This window comes from Olea europaea, chromosome 7, assembly GCF_002742605.1.
Source record: "Olea europaea var. sylvestris chromosome 7, O_europaea_v1, whole genome shotgun sequence".
Taxonomy (NCBI): Eukaryota; Viridiplantae; Streptophyta; class Magnoliopsida; order Lamiales; family Oleaceae; genus Olea; species Olea europaea.
This window is the reverse complement of record NC_036243.1, coordinates 14,929,084-14,945,932: the sequence shown is the minus strand read 5'-3', so window position 1 is coordinate 14,945,932 and position 16,849 is coordinate 14,929,084. Positions and strand designations below refer to the sequence as shown.

Genomic DNA, 16,849 nt, shown 5'->3' with positions numbered 1-16,849 from the left:
TATATATATATATATATATATTTTTTTTTTAATTAATTTTTTTAATTTTTTTTTTGTTATCTTCTCATTTGCTTTCTATATAACCCATGTAACGAGCTTTAGGCGATGACTCCCAAACCAGTTGGCTTTAGGGCACCGGGTTTTAAACCCTTGCAGTCTTATTCACTCGAGTTATAAAGGCTCGATAAGATGACTTTTTATCAATTCTCCTTTTTCTTGCTTTCTATATGACCCTTGTAACGAGCTTTAGGTCGATGACTCCCAAACTAGTTGGCATTAGGACATCAGGTTTTAAACCCTTACAGACTTACTTGCTCAAGTCATAAAGGCTTTTTGAGAGAAGTGATAATTTTCCACTTTTTACTTTATGCCCCTTCTTTGTTTTTCTAGACATTTGACTTCCAAAACCATCCTCACTTGAAACTTTCACCTATTTCTCACCTTTTGGGTTTAAACAATCCATACATTATAATTTCATGCACGGAGCCTCCACTTATCTCCATGTTCCCCTACAATGGCTCAATCATCTCCAAACTATCTTAAAGTGGTATTACGACTTAATGTTATAGAAGGTTATTCTAGGTTTCTCCTAATTTATTCTAAAATTCCAATCAATAACTTAACACGTGAAGCATGAGTGGCATGCAAAAGAATGTCAAGCAATGCATCAACAAGTATTAGCAGATTAAATCCTGCACTAAATCCACAGTTTCTAGCTTATACATGTCTAATAATAACATCATAGCCGGCAAGGCTACCAAACCCACACAAGCATGCAAACGTTCATCAAGATTCACTCATCAAGCATGCATCATGTAAAAACTTGTCAAAATTAACGATGGATTGTGAATATGCAGAATAATTACATGTCAAATACTTGTTTGAAATTATGCTACCATCTTCCAAACTTATACAATACATTGTCCTCAATGTAAAATGTAAAGTTAAAATGACAGAATTTAAAACATGTACACAACTTGGCAATAAGAGATTAACAAAACTCCCCTGATCAATTCGGTGGCTGTGGTATGAAGCTGGGACCCGCAGCATCATTTTCAGGAGGAGGTGGGAGGCGAGATAGGACTTGTCTCAGCAACTCGGACTGCTGTGCTTGCTTGACCTGAATGGCTTGAAGACTACTTTCCATATTTCCCAAGTGATCCCAAGTTTCGTTCACACGCCACTGTATGCCATCCATTCTCCCAGCGTACATGTTGAACCTACCATTCATAGTCTCTACTTCCCTTCTTGCAGCTGTGGCTTCATTCAAAGCACCTTTTGTGTAGTCTCAAGAGGAGTAGAAGTCTCTCTGTACTTTTTTAACAGTGGTGGTCATCGTCTCGAACCTCTGCTAGAGATTTTGTATATCCCTGCTAGTTCCAGTGGCTGTGACAAATATCTATCGAAGTAGCTGTGAATCCATCTCAACTGGTTGTGGTGGGGCTTGTGGTAAGTGTAAATCTTCAGCAGCTTGTCCTTCTTCCTACGCATTTTGTCTTTGCTGCTCAAGTCTGTCTTGTTCTCTCTTCCTTACCCTAGCTCGTTCCTGAGCTTCAAATGTAGTGAGCTTTATCAATGGGCTTGATTTCTCAGGCATCTCCCCTACCTCAACTATAACACCGGCGGTAAGACATATCCCGCTAATCAGACTAGGGAAGATCATCGAAGACCGCCTATCTCCCCAGGTTCCCAAATTTTGTATCTGGTCAAAGATAAGAGTAGCCAAATCAACTTTGCATCCTCAGACTAAATGATATATGAACCTAGCAGTTTGATCCGTGAAAGTTGTCCAATGTGATGTGGGTTGGATATTATGGCACATGAAGACCCAGAGGATGGCTATGGAAGGAGTAAGCTCAATTTGATGCCACTCTGCAATGGGTAGGGACCAAGCATTTTCCCTTCCCAAGAAAACCTCCGCCACTTCATTCCAATTGAATTGAGTGGGAATCGGGACCACATTGTCTAAATTAAGATTGTAGAAGTCATGAATGACGGCTGGGGAAAACATTATCCACTTACCTCACACCCACGTCTGGTGTAAGTGTTCAGAATCCGGAGTCTCAATTTCATTATTGAAGTTTGCATAAAATTTGCGGACTATACTTTCATAAACCGGGTGTGGCTTTTCTACAATCTTCTCCCATCCACAGATTCGTATCAGATTTGTCAACTCAAAACCACGGAAATCATCTAACCAGACCTGTCTCTCTGGTATCATGCCCCAATGGCGTATTATGTTCTCATATCAAGCTAATGTTTCTGCATCACAGAATCTTCACACACCTCCTATTAGCTCTCTGGTGTGGGCTGTGCTGGAGGAGGAACCAACTTTTTCTTTACCTTTTGATGTTCTCTTCGGCGGCATCTTAGACAAATAAGGAACAAAGTGTATCAAGTTCTTGAAGTAAGAAAACGATAAAGAATATCATTGTCATGCAAGAATCTCCCAAACTTTCTTCAAAATGTGTGCAATATTCAATGCATGGAAGTCAGTGTAACATCAATATTGCATTAATGAGAAAAACTCAAAACTATGGCTCTAACATGCACTTTTTGAAAATTCGACCCATGATTAAGTGACCAACTTCAGCCCCGAGCATCACAGAGAAATATGAAAATTTCCCCGGACAAGGTCCGGGCATATGAAAGTACTCATTGTGATCTAGCATATATCCAAATTTCACTACAATTGGAGGTCGTTTGGTTAGGAAAATACATGGACGAAGTTAGTGACGTGAGTTGACATGGCTTAGCAATTATGTGGTTATGTGCACAAATATGTGAGGCTAACGTTTTCTAACAAAATTCCATCAGATTTCTCATCTAGTACGCCTCACATTAACAATGTAAATCATCACACAAATGAAAAGTTCAAAATATCGAATCATATGTCTCATTGACATTTAATCGAACACGTTGTGTGCATTGGGAAATTCCTTCACTTTGTTTTTAATTTACACTTAGGGCTTGTCCACAATCAATGATGTGAATAATGATAAGTGTGTTGGAGATTGATTGTATGTGAAGGTAGATTAGGGGGGGGGAAATTGGGGTGTTCGTGTGAGAGTGATTTGGGGGTGGAACAAAGGAAAAAAAATGGGTTGTTTAGCAAGTGACGGGTTAATAACCCGTCAATTATACACCTTACGACACCATGTGACCGCATGGTGTAGGAAGTTTGGGGGATTAGATTTTCGATTATGGACCCCTTGTCCATGCGGCCGCATGGACCAAGCCAAATTTTATTTTTTTTAAACTAAAGCAAACTTACAATTATACCCCAAACACACCTTTGAAATTTAAAAATCCCTCGAAATTGATTTTCAATTTCAAAATTGACTTGACTCTACATATTTCGAAAATTATTATATATTTTTTTTAAATCTCGAAAAATAAAACGAACGACGTTGAACCACAAAATTCATTATTTCATACTCAAACACCCAAAATACTTTCTTTAACCCCGACTCATGCAACTATAACGTGTAGTGCCTAGACTATCATGCGTGAATGATCGATGACCTAATAAAACATACGAAATGTAAACAAATTCCTAAACAAATGCAATAAAATAAATTGAAGGATACAATGGGTTGCCTCCCACCCAACGCTAGTTTATAGTCGATAGCTCGACTTTCCTGTATCTTCTTCACGTTGGGTTGTTGAGTTGCACAGTGGACTTCTGCTTAGAGAAATTACAGCCCCAATAATGTTTCAGTCTTTGCCCATTAACGATGAAAGTGCCTTTGGTCTCGTGACTCACTTCAATAGCCCCATATTGCATCACATTAGTTATGGTATAGGGACCTGACCACCTTGTTCTTAGCTTTCCTGGGAAGAGTTTGAGTCTAGAATTGTACAATAACACTTTCTGCCCAATTTCAGACTCTCGCCTCTGAATGTTTAAATCATGCCATCTCTTGGTGCGCTCTTTGATCAATTTTGAGTTCTCGTAAACTTCCATTCTCATCTCATCCAATTCATTAAGTTGCAGCAGTCATTTTTCACCAGCAGCTTTGAGATCCATATTCAACTGTTTCATAGCCCAATATGCTCGATGCTCCAACTCCAATGGTAGATGACACGCTTTCCCAAAAACCAGGCGGTATGGAGACATTCCTATTGGTGTCTTAAACGGTGTTCTGTATGCCCACAGTGCATCGTCCAACTTCTTAGACCAATCTTTTCGGGATGAGTTCACTGTAACTTCCAGTATTCTCTTTAACTGCCTGTTCGAAATTTCAACTTGCCCATTGGTTTGTGGATGATATGGAGTTGCTACTTTATGTTTTACCCCATATTTGTTCAACAGCTGCTCTAATTGACGATTTATGAAGTGTTTGCCCCCATCACTTATTATTGCCCTCGGTGTGCCATATCTTGTAAATATGTACTTCTTCAAGAACTCTATCACCACTTTCGCGTCATTAGTAGGCAATGCAATAGCTTCCACCCACTTAGAAACATAGTCAACGGCCACCAGGATATATTGATTTGAGTACAATGGGGAAAAATGTCCCATGAAGTCTATTCCCCATACATCAAATATTTCAACCTTCAAGATGTAATTTAGTGGAATCTCATTTCTTCTTGAGATATTTCCAGTTCGTTGACATTTATCGCATCTCTTCACATACTCGAACTTGTCTCTGAATAAAGTAGGCCAATAGAAACCCGACTGTAGTATCTTTGCAGCCATCTTTGAAGCTCCAAAATGCCCAGCAGATGCAGAAGAGTGACAATGTTCTAGAATCTCAGGTACCTCATCTTTAGGAATACATTCTCTGATTATCTGATCTGTGCCTCTTCTGTACAGAATGGGTTCCTCCCAAAAGTAATACTTCAGCTTTGCGAAGAACTTCTTTTTTTGATGGCTAGAATACTCTGGTGGCGAGATGGACTTAACAAGGTAATTAACAATATCAGCGTACCATGAGACTATTTCTACTCCAAAAATTTGCTCATCTGGAAAGATTTCATTGATGTCTACTGACATCTCAGGTTCATTCCGTTCCAATCTTGATACGTGGTCAGCTACCACATTTTCACTGTCCTTCTTATCCTTGATCTCAATATCGAACTCTTGCAACAACAATATCCAACGGATCAATCTCGGCTTAGCATCCTTCTTTGTCATAAGATACTTCAGAGCGGCATGATCTGTGTAGACAATGACCTTAGACCCAACAAGATACAATCTGAACTTGTCGAATGCATAAACCACAGCTAACAATTCCTTCTCAGTCGTCACATAGTTGATTTGGGCATCGTTCAAAGTTCTACTTGCATAGTATATCACATGAAAGATTTTATTCTTTCTTTATCTCAATACCACACCAACTGCATGATCATTCGCATCACACATTAGCTCAAAGGGCAAATCCCAATCAGGTGACATAATCACATGTGCTGTTGTGAGTTTTTCCTTCAAAGTATTGAACGCTATCAAACATTCCTCATCAAACTCAAAAGATACCTCTTTCATTAGCAAGTTGCACAGAGGCTTGGTGATTTTGGAGAAGTCCTTTATAAACCTCCTGTAAAACCCTGTATGCCCAAGGAAACTTCGAACTCCTTTTACTGATGTAGGTGGTGGTAATTTCTCAATAACCTGAATTTTCGCCTTATCCACCTCTATTCCCTTTGCCGATACTCTATGTCCCAAGACTATTCACTCTTGAACCATGAAATGACATTTCTCCCAGTTCAATACTAAGTTCGTTTCTCTGCATCTTTGCAAAACCAGATTTAAGTGATCCAAACACTCATCAAATGAGGTCCCAAAGACCGAGAAGTCATCCATAAAGATTTCAATGAATTTCTCCACTATATCTGAGAAAATTGCCATCATGCATTGCTGAAATGTGGCAGGAGCATTGCAAAGTCCAAATGGCATTCTTCGGTATGCGAAGGTACCATAGGGGCATGTGAAGGTGGTCTTCTCCTGATCATCCGGTGCCACTGGTATCTAATTATAACATGAATACCCATCCAGAAAATAGTAATGGGAATGGCCTGCCAATCTCTCCAATATATGATCTATAAACGGAAGAGGGAAGTGATCTTTCCTTGTAGCGGTATTTAGTTTGCGATAATCAATGCAAACTCTCCACCCCGTTACCGTCCTTGTCAGAATCAACTCATTCTTTTCATTTTGAACTACTGTAATTCCTCCTTTCTTGGGCACAACTTGCACTGGACTAGTCCATTTACTATCTGATATCGGGTAGATTATTCTAGCATCTAGAAGTTTTATCACCTCAGCTCTTACTACCTCCTTCATGTTTGGGTTTAGCCTCATTTGACTTTCAACTGTTGGTCGAAAATTCTCCTCCATGAGAATTTTATGCATACATAAGGAAGGGCTGATCCCTTTGATATCAGCTATGGTCCACCCAATTGCTTGATTGTTATCTCGAAGCACCCTAAGCAGTTTTTCTTCCTCCACTTCACTAACCATGTTTGAAATTATCACTGAAAGTGTATTGGACTCCCCCAAATATGCATATCTTAAGTGTGGGAGCAGCTACTTAAGTTCCAACTTTGGTGGCTTCAGAATAGATGGCTGTGATTTCTCTGGCCCTGTCCCAAGCTCCTCAAAGTATCGTTTTCGCGTGTAAGGTGGGTTGGACTCCAAAAATCTTGCACACATTTCTATGTCCACAGAATCAGAATTTGTGGATTTAGAATGTGCAATGCAGGCCTCCAATGCATCTGATGGATTTTGCAGTGTAAATGACTCTTCAATCATTTTATCAATCATGTCAACCTTGAAACATCTGTCAGTCTCTATTGGCAGTTTCATGGCCTTGAAGACATTGAATGAAACCTGTTCTTCTCCCAATCTTAGTATCAACTGCCCATTCTGAATGTCGATCAAAGCTCTGCATGTGGCCAAGAATGGTCTGCCGAGTATTAAAGGAACATCTTTATCTTCTTCCATATCCAGAATCAGAAAGTTTGCTGGGAATATGAACTTCTCCACTTTAACTAATACGTCTTCAATTATTCCTCGTGGATGTGTCAATGATCTGTCAGCCAACTGTAAGGTCACCGTGGTAGCTTTAACTTCTCCCAATCCTAATTTCCTGAAACAGACAATGGCATTAAGTTAATACTTGCACCAAAATCACATAAAGCTTTATCAAAATAAAATTCACCAATGGTACAAGGGACAGTGAAACTCCCTGGATCTTTCAATTTTGACGGGAGCTTTCTCTGAATCCTGACACTGCACTCCTTTGTTAGCATAACTGTCTCATGATCTCCTAGCTTCCTTTTGTTTGATAGGATGTCTTTCAGGAATTTTGCATAGCTAGGCATCTGGACCAGTGCTTCAGCGAATGGGATGTTGATATGGAGCTTCTTGAAGACTTCGAGAAACTTTTTGTATTGATGTTCCATCTTTTGCTTCTTCAGCCTCTGTGGGAACGGTATGGGTGGCTCATAGGGGTTCACAGCTACAGTTTCTTTATCCCTTGAGTTTCCTTTATTTGCTCTCGGTGTTGGCTCTTCTGTATGTTCTTCTTGCTCCAAAATCTCTTCTACTTCAGGAGAGATCTCTTCTCTGTTTGTCACGGGATTATTCACTTGTCTCTCAGGTAATTCCACTCCACTTCTCGTTGTTATAGCCTTTGCATGCTCTTTCGGATTAACTTCTGTGTTACTTGGCAGGCTGCCTAGTGCTCTACCTGTTAATGCAACTGCCATCTGTCCCATCTGAGTTTCCAAATTCTTAATAGCTGTATTCTGGTCTTGAAGAGTGGCTTCTATCTTTTTCATGAATTTGTTGTTCGCCTCCATATATTGGTTGGTCTGTTCCACGAATTTACCGAACATTTCTTCCAATTGAGGCTTCTTCTCTTGCTGTTGATATTGCCCCTATGGCCTGTTCTGATTTTGGTTACTCCAAGAAAAGTTGGGGTGCTTTTTCCAGCTTGGGTTGAAGGTCTCTCCATACACGTTATTCTGCTGGCGTTGTCCCCATTGAGCAAAATCTGCTTGCTCTTTTCCTTGTGTCAAAATTGGGCATTCTGCTGTCACATGCTCAGCTCCACATTCCTCACAATTTGCCTTCTTTGTCTGCGCTACGTTAGCTGACTGGGTGATGTTTTCCACCTTGTGAAATAAGGAATCAATCTTAGCAAATAATGCTGAATATACATCCACTTCATAAACTCCTGGTGTTTTCTTTGGTACTGCTCATTCCCACATTGCTGAGGTTGTAGCCATTGTCTCATATAACTTCAATGCTTCATCAATTGTTTTTGTGGACAATGACCCATTTGCTGAAGAGTCGGCCATGCTCTTGAAAGCTAGAAGTAGCCCGGTATAGAAATATTGGACCTGAAGTCCCTTGCTTATCTCGTGGTGTGGACACTTTCTTAGTAGATTTTTGAATCTGTTCTAAGCCTCATCAAAATTCTCAGATTCACCTTGCCTGAAGATAGATATGTCGTGCTTTAGCTTTGCTATCTTGGCCGGTGGGAAGAACTTAGTACAGAACTTCTGAGCTAGGTCATTCCAGGTAGTAATGCTGGCTATCGGCTGAAAATCAAGCCATTCAATCGCTTTGTCCCGCAAAGTATGTGGAAACAGTCTTAATCTTATGGCGTCGTCAAAGATTCCTTGATATCTGAAGTGCTGGCACATTTCTAAGAAGTGTGAGATGTGCGTGTGTGGATTCTCTTCAATTCTTCCATAAAACTGATGTCCGTTCTGGAACAATTGTATCACATTTGTCTTCAACTGAAAATTTGGCTGCCCGAACGGTGGATATACAATGCTGGATTGGCTTTGAATGATTTGAGGGGTCATGAACTCTCCAACGAGCATGTTTCCTTCGTCTTCTTCCCCTCTTTCATTGGCTTGTACAACAGGATTGTGTTGTACGTTCTCATCTGATTTCTCGCTGCTCTGTTTTCTCTCTGCCTTCTTCTAAAGCTTCATTCGATCACTAGGTCGGCTGGAAGTAGATCTCCTTCAGCAGATCTTGACATGCACTTCTGCAATAGAATTCAATTTAAAGACTTAAGTAACTAAAATATGCACTTATGTAATAAAACTAACTACCAATAAAATGAACTAAAATAAATTAAAAATAAAAGTTCGAATTAGTGCTAATTGAATAAAATTAAACGAATACTCAATCCCCGGCAACGACGCCAAAAACTTGTTCACGAAATAATTCTTTCGATTTAAAACTACCGTAAGTGTACGGTTCATAACAAGTAATAAAGTGGATTTTTAAAAGTCCGAATATCGTCCCTCAGAGATTGAGTAGTTCAATTCTATATAATCTAGCCTTAACCGAATCTAATTGAGTGATAATATGGTCTAAATGCAAAAAACCCTAATTTCAATTAAAAACCCTAATTTCTATTAAAAACCCTAATTTCTCAATTAGAAACCCTAATTTCGAAATTTCTCTAATTAAACGACTCAAATACTCAAGTAAATGAAATTATGCAAATTCAAAAGTTAATTTAGGGAAATGAATCAAACTAAAGTCACTAGGGTCACGAATCCCCAATTGAAGTTATAAAAACCCTAATTTCATAAAATTAATGACCCGATGGAAATTTGCCAATTCAATGTTCCTAATTCTATCCAATATATTCTCTCAATATATATTAGACCTATTCTTGCACACCACCAGCCTATATCTCTATGGATGATGCAAATATACAAGAATGCATGTAGTTTTGTGAACAATTAAAGAATTACATACAGCATAGAGATATATCTCTATCCCCTATCGGACCCTATGTTAATTTACACGTTATCGAACCTATTCCACTTCTCTCGAATGTAAGAAATAAGTCATCAACACTCACACAATCATTGGCCACTAATTGCGAAAGAAAATTAATGCATGTAAACCAATCAAATTATCCAAACGAGTCTTTATATTAAATTCATGAAATATGGAATTAAAATAACAAACAACGATTCATCGATCACCTGGTAATTGAAAACCTAGCCTAGAATATTCATAATTACAAAAAAAAAATGAAATTAATAAATAGAAGGAATAGCACCCGTATGAAAATTCTTGAAATCTTGAATAAAACCTTGAAAATCCGTTTGAATTCTTGTGAAATCGGCTTCAAGTTCGTGTTCCTTGCCTCCAAAAGTTGCATTTTTCTTCTCCCTAGAAGTTCTGCCCTATTTTTGATGAATTTTGGCTTTTATATCATGTCCTCGCGAAGCCCCGAAAGAATTTCAATTTAAAACGGAAGTTCAGAATTTTCGTCAAATTTTCAAGCCATGCAGCCGCATAGTTCAAATTTTCTGCTCAACAAAATCCCTGCCTCCTCATGTGCGGCTGCATGGTATAGTTACATGCGGCCGCAAGGTTGTAACTTTACAACCTTGCTATCTTGGTCCCTGAACTCCGTTTTCTCTTTTCTTGATCTCCTTTGTTCCATTATCAAATATTGACTCCTAATTGATATTTGGATCAATCAATTCCTTGATCACTTGCTCCGCTCATCTTTTGATTAATTGCAATTTAGTCCTTCATCTTTCACTTTTCTTCAATTCAGTCCAATGTTATTTCTTTCTTCCTCCGATCGTCTTGTATCGTCCTCAATCTCATACTTGATATATTTTCATTCTAGTTCTACACTTTAGCTCAACTTTCCAATATTTGGACCTTTGGTCCCCGAACTATCGCTTTGTTTCGTTTTGGTCCTTTTTTAGCTCTTTTCTTCTGAATTCCATCTTTTCCATAGAAATACCTACATTGCATGAATTTAACGAGATTAAGTCACAATTCAACTACTTTATCCATGTTTAAGTCATGTTTGTGAGCTAAATAAGTGTGTAAAAACACACTTATCAGGCTTCATCCCCGTTTTACATCCGGCATGAGAATTAGTTTTTAGACTTGAAAAAAATGCAATTGGAATTCAGATGGCTAAAGAGAGAGAGAGAGAGCCCTTTACCTATGTCACATCCGGGGGTATTTATAGATATTGAGAGCTGGATAATCGCTGGGCGGTTGTGGTGCCACGTGTCCCACGTTGGCATTCCCACTACCCCCACATTCTGAGTGGGGGGTCTTTAACTTTCCGCCTGGAGGTTGTTCCCGTATTAACTGCCATGGAACCTAGTCGATTCACTAGAGGTTTTATGGCTAAGTGTTTGGATAGGCAATTTCATGCTCGTTGAAGACTTCGCGTAGAGGTAGAGTGATCTCTAGGGATAGTGGATAGAGCGTCCCCTGGGGGTTGTGGTAGAGCGCCCATGGGGGGTCGACGATCTCGCATAGTGGTAGAGCGCCCCTAGGGATTGTAGTAGAGATCCCTGGGGGGGTCGACGGCCTCATGTAGTGGTAGAGCGCCCCCTAAAATTTGTAGTAGAGCGCCCCTGGGAGGGGTAGACAGCATCGCGTAGTGGTAGAGCACCCCCTGGAGTTTGTGGTAGAGCGCCATCTCGTAGTGGTAGAGCACCCTTTGGGGGTTGTGGTAGAGCGCCCCTTGGGGGGTTGACGGCCTCGCGTAGTAGTAGAACACCCCCTGGGGTTGTGGTAGAGCACCCCTGGGGGGTCAACGGTCTCGCGTAGTGGTAGAGCGCCCCCTAAGGGTTGTGGTAGAGCTCCCCCTGAGTGGTCGACGACCTCGCGTAGTGGTAGAGCGCCCCTGGGAGTCGATAGCCGTGCATGGTGGTCGAGCACCACTTGGGGATAGCGGTAGAGCACCCCTTAAGTGTCGATGACCTTGCATCAAAGTGCAATGATCCATCTTATTTGTCATCGAGGGTGGCTTCCTCAGTAATAAATTCAATTATTAAGGCTAAAGCTCATTCATCCTCGTGGCCATACAGGCGTTCAATGAGAGAAAATCAACAATGAGAAAGTTGCGTCTTTGGCATATGCTTGATGAACAAATGGCCCTTTTGCCCATTTCCAGAATTCAAGTTTGATGAACAAAGACAAGCGCTGTAGGCCAATTCTGTTTAACTCATAAGGATCGGGATCAGGTATTGTAACATGTAGTACATTAGGAATTGCTAATATTAGAAATCTTGCACTACACAATCTTGCTAATATTAGAAATCTTGCACTAAGACACACTCAATAAATTTATCAATCTTTTGCATCACCAAGAAGATGGAGAAAACAAACTACTACTACTGATTCCAGCCATAGCCATGCCACAAGCTGCATCATCAAGAAGATGTGCTAGCTCTGGGATAGCCAGCATTGGCAAGACTACCTGTACTTAACTCGGTTGAGTCCACATGAGTTTCTAGTAGCCATTTTATAATATCCTTAAGTTGTACCTCAGTTGGAGTGACACCAAGCAACCTGTTGGGTTTTTGATACCCAATAAATCCCGGGCTATGATGTTAACGTGGGTTAATATTATTTCATAGGCATAGGCTGATGAATGAAATAAGTCCAACAACCAAGTCCATGAGCTACACCCGGCCCAATTGTATTCCTTATGGATGGCTTGAATCTTGGCCCGTTTACCCCTTTAATGGCCCAACTTAAAGCATAACCCTAGAGTATATATATGAATATAACCCTAGCCTCTTTGATATGATGATTGTGTGATTTTGAAAGAAGAAACTAGTGAATCCCGGCTGCCCCCCTTTTATGTGAGAAAAAGGTGTCCAGAAGTGTCCAGAACGCTTGTATAACGTGTGCAATTGGTGGTTCTTTCATAATATACCTTTGTGGTGTCTTCTCTTAACCTTTGTAGCGATAAATCATCATCCCTTCTTGTCCTACGTGGATAAGATTGTATAGCAACCAAGGTGAATCAATTGGTTGTGGTTTGGAGCCGTTTGGACTGGTTGTTGGTAGAGAAAGGTACGTTGAACTGAGCCTGGAAAACCACCGTTTGAAGATCCTTTTGAGAGAGCTTCCGAAACAATTGGTATCATAGCTTCAAGGTGAAGGTTTTGGCTCGTGAAATCTACCAGAAATCCTCCAGAAAATAGGCAGAAACACAGCAAAAATCAGATCGAAGAAGCTGTCCAAAAACTGTTTAAATCAGTCTCCGTTTTTCGCGTTTTCTGATCAATCCAGAAGAAGTTTGGGGAAACGGAGACCACTGCCGCGACGTACATGAGGAGGGGAACCCTTCAGGCCGGCGCGTGTTGGACGACGGCCGCGCGTGTGGAGGCACGTGAGGACCACGTACAGAGGCTTCTACAGGAGCGTGCGGGCGCGTGGACCATTTTTTGGCGATGGTCCCTTCAGGCAATTTGTTCCTCATATTATTTCTGACATTTTTCGTGTTGGAAGTTTTCTGTTTTAGGGTACACAGTAGAAACTGGACAGCATTTTTCTTCGGGCGTTCGGGACTTGATCGTGATTTTTGGTTGCTGCAGTTTCCAGAGACTTTAGGACAAATAGTGATAGTCCTAAAGTGGTGTATTTGCGTCTCTCGATATTTACAGACCTTCAGACGTGGTCCGCTCGGTATCGTGTTCTTTGTTTTTATTATTGCAGTTGAAATAAATGTGTAGAGTAATTTATTTTTTGCATTAGATGTCATCGTGTGGGGTGACATTAGGTTTGGGGTTAACATGAAGGGGTAACCATTGCCTGTTGCTAAACCTATGAATTATTTGCCTTAAATTCTTTGTGAATTTGTTGTCAATTTTTCTACATTATTAGAATTGCATGTGGCCTTAGGAAAATTACCCGGACTATTCTATGTGAATTATGTTCATACTTTACTTGTGGTCATTATTTGGCATTATTGGCAAATGTGGGTCTAAGGTAAATGCAAAAATAACATATATTTTAACTGTGGTGAAATTTGGACATAGTTGAAAGAGATTGTCCTAGGATGATAATAAAAGGAAAGATGAGGATAGAGACAAAGCGAATGTGACTTTAGGGTCAAATAGTGATCATAGTGAGGTTTATTGAGAGAATAAACCTGGTTCTTGCATTGCATCTATGTGTAATCTTTTCTGCATGTATGTGGTCACTTAATTCTGTTGCGATGTTGATTTTACACTTTCAATATGTTTGATATGTGTAATTGCATGAATTAGAGTGACTTATTACTTTGTGTAATATGTTTACATGCATAGTGGGTTAAGTTTTGTGGCATACTCTATTTGCTCTGTGAGTGGTGTGAGAGTGTGGTAGTGAGAAGAAAGTTGGGCAGCCGTTTCTCTCCTTTATCTTTGTGAGCCTGTGTGGTTTGTGAGATTATGTGAGGCAGCCATGTTAGGGTTATATTTTTCCTCTTTGTGAGCCTCCTTTGTGAGTGTTGTGAAGTAACCGACTCTTTCTTCGATTCTCTTTGAGAGTGCCACCTTCACTATTTTCTTTGTGAATTTTTTGGGAGCATTGGTGAGTGGATTAACCTTTGTGATCATCGAAAGGTGTTGTATTGCCATAGTGAGTTTGAGATGCATTAGCAGTGAGTTGGATGTCTTTTAGTAAGGTGGAGTATAGATGCCTAGAGGTGCATTGATGATATGCACGAGGGATGTAGAGTGTGACATTTGGATCACGAGTGGAGATGTGATCAAATGTCTAGGATCCTTTATCTGGAAAGAGACCCTGATCAGGTGGAGTGTGAGAGAGACACTTCTATCACTTTTGTTAGGTGGAGACCCATTATCCACGTAGGTTGGGAGAAGTGATGTGGAGATAGAGGATTATCCCGTAGACTTAGGATCTATTGTGACTCACCAGTTAGAAATGAGTTGAGTGATCTGTCTAGTGAGCGTGGTGGGCGATGAGAGGAGATATGTGTTCTCGAGGTGTAAGCAACACGGAATGGGATAGGATAAATGTGGTGGGACCTTTTCTTAGGGTCAGTTATGCATGTGTTGCATATGTGGTTGACCGTGGTTTGATTGACTTGGTGTTAATCTATGGTTCTATGTGAACATGTTTCTGAAAAGATCTGTGTGTATTATCCTATAGTATATCGTCGTCGCATGTGTATTTGCTCTTGATTGTTTATTGTTAAATATTTGCTTCTACTTGGGTGTTTTTTACCTTAGCCCCAGTAAGTACATGGAGTAGGTATGGTATATGTTTCAAGTTGGAAACACGAGGTAAGGTCTGTGATCCAATTTTATTGGCTACCTTGATTATGCAAGTGTTAACTGTGTGTTTTGATTGTTTGCAGATTTATTGGGGATCAAGGTGGAGATTTGTTGGGTTTTTGATACCCAATAAATCCCGGGCTATGATGTTAACGTGGGTTAATATTATTTCATAGGCATAGGCCGATGAATGAAATAAGTCCAACAACCAAGTCCATGAGCTACACCCGGCCCAATTGTATTCCTTATGGATGGCTTGAATCTTGGCCCGTTTACCCCTTTAATGGCCCAACTTAAAGCCTAATCCTAGAGTATATATATGAATATAACCCTAGCCTCTTTGATATGATGATTGTGTGATTTTAAAAGAAGAAACTAGTGAATCCCGACTGCCCCCCTTTTGTGTGAGAAAAAGGTGTCCAGAAGTGTCCAGAACGCTTGTATAACGTGTGCAATTGGTGGTTCTTTCATAGTATACCTTTGTGGTGTCTTCTCTTAACCTTTGTGGCGATAAATCATCATCCCTTCTTATCCTACGTGGATAAGATTGTATAGCAACCAAGGTGAATCAATTGGTTGTGGTTTGGAGCCGTTTGGACTGGTTGTTGGTAGAGAAAGGTACGTTGGACTGAGCCTGGAAAACCACCATTTGAAGATCCTTTTGAGAGAGCTTCCGCAACACAACCAATATTTCCCACCATAATATAATGCAGCACCGTCACACTTTACAAGATTAATGATACTAGGAGACTGAGTCACAATGCCCAAAGGAATATCCCAGAGAAGCATATCACATAATAGGATTTGTGTCCAGAGAATTTTCTTCTCTTCTTCTAGTGATGCCAATTGGAGCTCTATATAAAGTTGCAGCCCAAATACTTGCATTATGTGTAATTATGTGTTCGATTATATGATTATTATGGAAAATTCTTTTTACTATGATACATATGGAATTTCAAAGGTTTTATATTGTACATTTGTGATTTAGAATGTGAGACACATGTGATATTGAGACTGACAAGAAAAGTACTCATGATTATATACTTCTTCTACTTCATTGAGAGACCTTAGCCATATTCTAAATTATAGAGTTTGCCAATATGACTCATTTCATAGAGCATGTAGTTAGTGTTTTAGAGCACATGCTCATTTTTTGATGTGATTCTGCATCACGTGTAGATAGTTATGGGGCTCACTATATCTTTTGTATTCATATGAACATTTCGTGTTATTTTCATGGTAAAAGTTGAAATTTCGACTTATCTTTATTGTGTTGTGCTATTTTTGCGGTTTGTGTATAGTGAGTTATAGATCAGTTAGTCCTAATTCTAGGGGAGATAATGTTGAAATTCTGTTAAAATAATTCATAAAAGGGTGCATATTGTAATAACCTTGATGGTGGGTCCAACTTTGGGTTGGTATCTATCATCGACGTACATCACATTCCGGGTCCACTAGCGTTACTCGGAGTGGGGCGTGTCAAGCTTCTTCAGAAAGTTAGGCCAACTCCCTCTAAAACCACTTCTAACAAAACAAAGAATTTCTAAAAAATTATTTAAACATATTCGAAAGCAACTTCTTAGTTTTAGAAGCCGCTACTGGGTTTTCAAAAGCCTTTGGTAAACGAGCCATAAAATTTGATTTGTCACGTTTTGTCTAGTCGTATCTCCAATCTTAACTTAGTGCATGTATGGAGTGCTATATAGCTCAAAGACAGGATATTATAATAAACAAGATTATAGTATCTTTTTCTTGTTTGATACCATCTATTGTTATCTCACCGTCTTTGAATAAACATGCCATTAATCTACTT

General features: G+C 39.8%; 2 protein-coding genes across 2 annotated transcripts; both read right to left on the bottom strand.

The window, feature by feature from the left end:
- Nucleotides 1-7,067: 7,067 nt before the first annotated feature.
- Nucleotides 7,068-7,806, bottom strand: LOC111397949. The gene is made up of 2 exons (XM_023024910.1): nucleotides 7,333-7,806; nucleotides 7,068-7,091 (listed from the first exon to the last, which is right to left on the bottom strand). Exons 1-2 carry the CDS (start codon nucleotides 7,804-7,806, stop codon nucleotides 7,068-7,070), a joined length of 498 nt encoding a protein of 165 aa, XP_022880678.1.
- Nucleotides 7,807-7,884: 78 nt separating this feature from the next.
- LOC111397948 lies at nucleotides 7,885-8,655 on the bottom strand. The gene is made up of 2 exons (XM_023024909.1): nucleotides 8,439-8,655; nucleotides 7,885-8,201 (listed from the first exon to the last, which is right to left on the bottom strand). Exons 1-2 carry the CDS (start codon nucleotides 8,653-8,655, stop codon nucleotides 7,885-7,887), a joined length of 534 nt encoding a protein of 177 aa, XP_022880677.1.
- Nucleotides 8,656-16,849: the final 8,194 nt, after the last annotated feature.